This window comes from Bidens hawaiensis, unplaced genomic scaffold (genome assembly GCF_021521415.1).
Source record: "Bidens hawaiensis isolate Kalapana, Puna unplaced genomic scaffold, B.hawaiensis_p1.1 tig00012999_1, whole genome shotgun sequence".
Taxonomy (NCBI): Eukaryota; Viridiplantae; Streptophyta; class Magnoliopsida; order Asterales; family Asteraceae; genus Bidens; species Bidens hawaiensis.
The window spans coordinates 492011-500292 of NW_027492089.1; the positions used below are offsets into that span (position 1 = coordinate 492011).

Genomic DNA, 8282 nt, shown 5'->3' on the forward strand with positions numbered 1-8282 from the left:
TTTTCCACCAACTACCGGCTATGCACGTGGTATGACAGGAGTTGGTGAGTAGGCAGCGGCTAATAGTGACATACAGTACAAGAGCATGCTGCTCGCCATACTGCTGTCAATGAGCTGTCGTATCTTTGGTCAGATCTTTTGCCCATACCTCGTCAGGTACAGTACAGAAGATCTTCCCGTATCGTACGGACTGGCTTATTTGGGCGGGAGTATTCCCCCTCCCGCCTTTGTGCGGGATTGTTCCCGGCTTTGCTCATTCCTTCAGGTGACAACTGAACTATTGAGAGCTAAGTGCCTTGTGCGTGTAGCCTTGCTGCGCGGGTGGCCTTCCCTGATGGCTTGTATCCGCAGCTGCGGGAACAGGCAGAGTACTTCACCATTGGGAGGCATTTCCTGCGGGAACAGCTTGCATACTACGCGTAAGGACGTCACGTCTCTGAGCATGGTGGGTCCTGCGGATCCAGTTGGTTTCTGCGCAGACGTCTCTCTTCAAGGTGAGTCTTGCGGGTCCAACTGGGCTCTGCTGGGACCTACCTCTTCAACATCATTTTTCATTCATAATATGTTACCATACAAACTAGGCTTTATATAGAGCCTTCAAGAAAAGAAAACTAAACATGTAACTAACTATCCACTACTTTAAAGAAAACTACCCACTAACAATACTATTAAACAAACTAGACCCACGTAAAGAAGTTAAGGTAATAATTAAGATAAACTAAATATCCCACGTTCACAACTCCCGGCGGTGCATGGCGGCACTGTAGACTTAGGCACATATCAAGAAATTAAGCAGTACCAAGAAGCCAATGAATGGAACTCTTTAGAGTGTTGTCTCCATCATGTGTAGCTTAGGGATGGTAAACATCGATGAATGTAGATATAAGACGATATGTTTCTTGTGGTGTCTACATACCTTTATGGTTGTAGCCACAAGTTGGAACAAACCCATCCCCAAAAGATGAAAATATTTAATTAAATGACACGATTTTAGTTGATATAGCATGTTGGCCTAGTGACATATGATGTTTATTTATATCAAATTGGTACGGATTCAAGTCTCACAAAGTGGGCTATATGTGGACTTTATGACTAGATATTAGGAGGTGTATGTCCGGCTGTTAGCTATGATATTGATGGGATTCCACTGGTACGATTGATTGATTGATATATATGTTCGGCTGTTCGCTATGGTCAAAATGTAACTAAGATATCAATGGTCAACAATAGATAATTAAGGAAAACTAGTAATCGTCTTTCTCAAAATGTTGTGTTCCAAGCATGTGTAATGTGCACATACTCACGTGTTTGTTTCATACCATAATCATAGTATTTAGGGTGATGAGAGTGGATGATGGGTGTGCAACATGGTCTATGTCGCCTTGTGGTGTCGAGTTAGAAAACCGCCTCACTTTCTTGTGTCGTCGTCTAATTTAGTCTTGCTCTGTATTACAGTACCAATGATACCATGGGAAAACATGCGTGATATACAACCAAATCAAGTAATGCACAATCCAAAAAGTCAATGAATGGTTAGAGATGCGAAAGATGAGCATTTCTATAGTTTATGAACGAAATAGATATATAAAGTAAAGCTATGCTGATGTGGGAACAAAAGGTTCGTAGTGAGAGGAATGAACCCGCACTCTACCCACCCTTATGGGTTGAGTTATTGGAGTGGTGGCGCTTGAACCAAGCAGTGCTATAGATAAAATCAAGTTCTTTCGTATTTTGAGGTTGTAAACTTGATTACCTTGTAAACCAAGCAGTGCTATTGAGTTTAGTGGTAACAGCCTAACAACCATAACAAGGAGGTATTAGCTAGGTGATAGTTAGGAACTTAACAATTCTCATCAACTTTATATGTGCTAATGTAAATCAAGCAATTTGCTTGATCATGTAGTTATATATAATAACCTCTAATTGTTTGTGGCTATCTAGCAAAATCTCATAATTTATGGCAATTTTGGATATGTGTATTCAACAGCCTATGGTATGTATATAGGGTTGGCCGTTGTTTTTATTTTGTTCTATCTTTATTGAACTTAGGTATTCAGTCGGTCTTTAATTAGGCGCGTTTACTATAACTCCCTTGATCATTAACGTGTCCTATGACGATTCTTAAAATTAACTCACATGATAATGTGATTACTTAATTTTAAACTTGCTAGAGTAAAATGTTTTGCTATTTGCATTTTTCCTCGTAATATGCTATAAAAATGAAATTTAATTTCTCTTAGCAATCACATATTCAAATAGCCTAAAATCTTAAAAAGATGTGGATATATACATTTTAATTTAATTGGCTCAACAAACCATATCAGAATTAAGTTTAAATACCACTAAACTGTGTTTGGGATTTCAAATTTTACCTCCTTATAACTTATAAGGAGAAGTTATAAGTTATAAATGTGTAAGTTACCACCATATCCCCTCACATAATAAGAAAATCCTAACACTTTTTTTTAACTTATCATAAATTATAAGAAAATATAAATACAAAATCCCAAACAACCCTAAATACTTATAGCATAAGGAATTTCAAAATATTAATTCATTTTATGCATTGATAGGTAAAGAAGATGAGTGATGAAAGTACAAGGGCAAAGTAAAAAAGAAAAATCACTTGAAAGAAACATAATAATGATGATACAATGATTTATGAGATATAAACAACAAAAAAACAATAATAATATATTAAGGAAAAAACAAGAGAAACAATTGTGGGGTTTGAAAGTTTGAATGATCCAAGTGCTATCCTATATAGTGGGTCTTTCTCTCTAATTCTCTTTTCTCCCACATTCTCATTTGTAACTCACTTGTCTTTAAGAACACACACACATAAACATAAGGAGATCAGATCCCAAGGGTGGTTAATCTGTCCATCAATCAATCTATACACACACACATTGTTCAGTCAATCTTATCTATCAATCAAATCATACTGTGTATGTGTGTGTGAGAGAGAGTATCAATAAGAGAGAGAGTAAAGAGCAAAACATGTCATCTTCAGCTGCTTTTCCACCGGACCACCACCACCACCACCTCTCTCCTCCCTCAAAGAGGCTATGTTATTGCCAATGCAACTACCGTGAAACTGTCCTTGCGGTAAAAAACATCATCATCATCATCACAATCTTTGATTAATAATTATTACCTACTTTGTTACTTTCTGATTTTCTTGATGCCTATATACATATATAAATATATATATAACCTGATCTCATGAATTATGACATGAAAACTCTAGCTCACATAGTCTAGATACTTGTTCATAAATTGATGTTAATGATTATTATTGTTACATCAAATCTTAATGATATTAATATAATTTTTTGTTACTTTGATGGTGTTAATTATAGGTGAGTGTTCCTTGTACCAGTTTGTACACAACTGTTACCGTTAGATGTGGCCACTGCACTAATCTCTTGTCGGTCAACATGCGCGGTCTCTTCCCGGCAACCGCGACTGCTGTTTCGGCCAACACGGCTGCTAATCAGTTCCATCTTGGCCATAATTTCTTCTCTCCTCAAAACATTATGGTATAAACTATAAACTAACTTATATGTTAATTTGATCAAACAATATGGAGTATTTTATATGTACACAACTCATGTTAGATTTCAAAAAGAAAGATAACCCATATGGGTATTTTATAAAAACTGAAGATCTTTTCTTTAAAAAGGATATTTAGGGTTAGGGTTATGGTTATTGTTATGCAATTGCTTATCTTTTTCTTTTTTTCTTGAATGGCTTTAGTTATGTCTTACTAACTTGCAAAACGAATAATTACATGACAGGAAGATGATTTTTAATCCACTCAGTCCAACTGAACTACTTTTTTTTTTAATTTTTTCTATTTGTTATCGAAGAATAAGCAAGAATAGCATCGTACAAGAAATCATTTCAATTATCTTTTGTTTTCACTTATTTTCTTGTTAAGATCTTGTTGCTTGCTTACAATTTCCCCTTTTGTGTTTATGGGTCCTCAAGGATATCATCTCAATTGCTTAAAACTGTAAAGGACATGATAATCTAAACCTAATTCGCTAAATGTATACATAAGTTCAATTAAAGTTTGAAAATATTTCAGGAGGAGATGAGAAACACCCCATCTAACTTGTTCATCAATCAACCGAATCCAAACGAGACCTTCGCGCCTGTTCGAATTGATGATCTTCCTAAACCTCCTGTGGCAAACAGACGTAAGTCATATAAGTCTTGTTAATTCTTTAGTTTTAAGATTTTTTGGTTTGTTTCACTAACTATACATTAAGCTTTGTGTGATGAAGTCATATAAGTCATATAAGTCTTGTTAATTAATTCTTTAATTTCAAGTTTTTTTGGTTTGTTTCACACTTTCACTAAATATACATTAAGCTTTGTGATAAACTCATATAAGTTTTGTTAATTATTTAGTTTTAAGGTTTTTTGGTTTGTTTCACTAACTATACATTAAGTTTTGTGATGAAGTCATGAAGATAGAACAATGTTAAGTATATTCTTTATTTTAGTTTTAATATATACTATATATGCTAATGGTAATTATAAATATATAAACTTGAGTAGTTTTAATTGAGAAAATGAAACAAGGTTACCAAAATATTACAGAATTTGTACTTTCAAAAGTTTTACACTCAAATGGGATCGTAAGAACCCTTGTTTTTGGTATGAAGAAAGACTCTCTTTCTTTAGATTTTATTTCATTCCTTTCCATCTTCTTTCTTTTTCTGAAAATTTCAAGTTGTACAACCAAAAAGGCAACTTTACTTCAGCAACTTTGCACTGAGTTACATTACTACTCATTCAAGAAACCCTAATATTATTATTACTCCAAACAGCAACTATATGGTTAATTAATAAAAGCTCTCACAAATATAATATTTAACTTTTACAATATTTGTTCCTTTTTATCTTATCACATTTTAATATTTTGTTCATTGACTTATCAATATTTCTGTCCTTTTTGTTATGTTTTTCGTTTGCATGTGTATCAATATCAGAAAGTCTATCAACCCCAGAAAATAAAATGGTTAGAATTGTTTTATAGATAAAGATAATGATGATGTTATGATAAGAGAGAGAGAGAAGATATATAGTATACAAAATAGTCAGTAGTGAAACGATTTTAATGTAATGTCTGTTTACTTTGTCGCTTTGTTTGTCATCTATTTGTAGCTCCAGAGAAACGCCCAAGAGTGCCTTCTGCTTACAACAGATTTATCAAGTAAGTACTTTTAACTTTCAACAAATAAAATATTATACATTTATACTAATGCATATGATAATATACCAATGTACAACATATTTGTGTTAGTTTTAAATATTTAAGCTAATGATCTTCAATATAATATGGTTGCTTCTAATTAAATGATTCTTTTCTGTTGATATATGAAAAAAAAATGTTGATTTTTGAAAAAGAAAACATGAAAGAACATATATAAACATTTGGTATATGTTTACATATGATCATCTACTAGTGTACAACAAACATTGGAATATTAGGGTACAACATATTTGTGTTAGTTTTAAATATTTTTTAAGCTAATGATCTTCAATATAATGTGATGGCTGATTAAATGATTCTTTTCTGTTGATTTTTGAAAAAGTAAACATGAAAGAACATATGGGATGAAAGAGCATACGATGGACATACAGAAATAATAAAAAAACAAAATCAAACGTCAAATCTGAAAAATTGAAGTACTCGTGATAAGAATTTTTAAGTTAAAAACGTAGTGCTTGCTTTAGACAGCATGGTACAATTTATTTAATGAATTTCTTGTACTGTGCAATTAATTGTTGCAAATTGTGAGTTTCCTACCTATTAGTATTTACTCTCCATACCATGAAATTTGATTTTCAAATTGGATTATTTTCATTAAAACTATGGTTAATAAATTTTAATATTTGGTACATGAAAATTTGAAGCACTTAAGCATTATTTAATATTTATCTTTCTTTTTTTATTAAATTAAACATATTAATATTTGTATGAAAAAAAAATTACATGATATTTTAATTAATTAGAAATGCACTATGTTTTGACCAATATTAACACAAAAAACTTTTATATAATCTATTTAACAAACCATAAGGACGAAAACCGCAGTTTACTCATATTAGTATTTACTCTCCATACCATGAAATTTGATTTTTCAAATTGGATTATAAATTCTAATATTTGGTACATGAAAATTTGAAGCACTTAATATTTGGGGCCAGAAGCATTATTTAATATTTATCTTTCTTTAATATTAAAATAAACATATTAATATTTGTATGAAAAAACAAAAAAAAAATTACATGATATTTTAATTAATTAGAAATGTACTGTTTTGACTAATATTAACCCAAAAAACTTTATGAACATTAAAGACATTTTCTGAAATCTATATTTTAACTAATTTCTTCATAAAATTGTTAATAAAGGCATAAAGGCTGCAGGGCATATTCAATCAGATATACAGATGAATTGAAGCTTTTTGGGACACAAAGCTTTTCAAAACTAATTATAAATAATATATGTAAAGAATAGTATTGAATATATCTGAGTGAAACAATAAATTTTAATATTGTTTTATATAAAAACTCTGAATTGCAGGGAAGAGATCCAACGTATCAAAGCAGGAAACCCTGATATCAGTCATAGAGAGGCCTTCAGTGCAGCTGCAAAAAATGTGAGATGATAATTAAATAATATTGATTTTCTAGCCTAAAAGTCTAAAACAAAAGAAACAACTAGCTAGGGTTTCTTTTGAATTAACTAGGGTTTCCTTTTTATATTATATGATTTCTAATATTATTTTTATTTTGTAAAATGTTTTTTTAAGTGGGCCCACTTTCCTCACATCCACTTCGGACTCATGTCTGATCAACCCGTGAAGAAACCTAATGTGTGCCAACAGGTAATAATCCTTTTTAGTTTTTACCCTGGAATTGGAAGTTTCTTTTTCTTGGTCAAACATATCTTTGTTGGTCCTATGTTAATATTATTTTTTTCTTATACATCATGTGTTTACGTTTTTGTACATGTCATCTTAATTTATTAAACTTTCTTTGTTAGATAAGCTAGCCTTGTCTTAAAACAAAAGTTCAAACCAATTGATATAACTCATTAAAACGAAAACAATGAATTTGGATTGAATAACTCTTAATCTTATAATCAGAAAAATAATTTTAAAACTGATTACAACAATAAAAAAAATATAACTCTAAAAACTAATTACAACAGATGTTTGTGTTTCATTGTATCTTTGTGTTTGATTAGCACAGGAAGGGGAGGATTTGCTCATGAAAGATGGATTTTTGGCCACTGCAAATGTCGGGGTTTCGCCTTATTAAGCTTGGGTTTCTACGTTTCTAGTGTTGTTTGCCTTGTTGTTGCTTAAATGTCTAATTAAGACCGAATAATTAGTTGTTCGTGTGTTTATCCTGTCGTCTTCCAATCAAAGTCTTACGTTTTAATTCGTTTTCGTATCGATAGGGAGATCGGATGTAAAGTCTAGTAGTTAGTCATTCTTGAATGCCCTAATTTCATGGTGACTCGCTCATGAAGTTTGTATCAAAATTGATCTCCTTGGTTTTGAAACTGTTTTCCTTTTAGTTCATTAGAAGGTTAAATTAAGAGTGAATGGAGGGACATGTGCTAAGTTATATATCTTCTGGTGGCATTGAATACCTACCATCTATGAGTACCAATAAGCTTGCATTTGCACCTTTCTTGTGATCTGTTAAGTAAAGGTGTTTGCTTGATGTGCCACCCTTCATATGTTAAAAGGATAATGGTGGGGATCATAAACCTAGCTACCAACCTCCACCGCCATCATTGTTGTCCATTTATACTTTTAATGTGACGAGCCTTAATTTATAGTGCCTATAGCTACACTATGAATAAGCCATACATGTGTACCATATGCATGCCTTCACAAAATATCATTCAAATCTCATGGTCCCCTACATGTATAATATCTAATAGGATATTATAGAGCGCAAGTCTATGGTTCCAAACCCTTGAATTGGGTTCTTGATCAAGCTCCGAATCTTTCAAGAATAACCAAGGTTGCAAAAGTTGTTGTGGACCCTAGGCGGCCGACTAGGGAGTTGGGAGTACTCGGCCTTAGTCGAAGAGTACCCGGGGATGGTTCAACGAGAACTCGGCCTAAGCGGGGATTACTCTGGGATTGTTGGTTGAGTACTCGACGCCCAGACACGATTTTTACAACCATAAGAATAACAACACCGTCAAGCCCGGCTTCGAGAAGCCAAAATATTTCTGGGCC

At 32.7% G+C, this 8282-nt stretch overlaps 1 protein-coding gene across 1 annotated transcript; it reads left to right on the forward strand.

Annotated features, from left to right (window-relative positions):
* The first annotated feature begins 2767 nt into the window (after nucleotides 1–2767).
* On the forward strand, nucleotides 2768–7467 carry LOC143542893 (axial regulator YABBY 1-like). Its single transcript, XM_077035365.1, has 7 exons — nucleotides 2768–3108; nucleotides 3363–3542; nucleotides 4094–4205; nucleotides 5179–5227; nucleotides 6605–6680; nucleotides 6834–6908; nucleotides 7276–7467. The coding sequence occupies exons 1-7, from the start codon at nucleotides 3001–3003 to the stop codon at nucleotides 7342–7344; spliced, it is 669 nt and encodes a 222-aa protein (XP_076891480.1). The 5' UTR covers nucleotides 2768–3000; the 3' UTR covers nucleotides 7345–7467.
* Nucleotides 7468–8282: the final 815 nt, after the last annotated feature.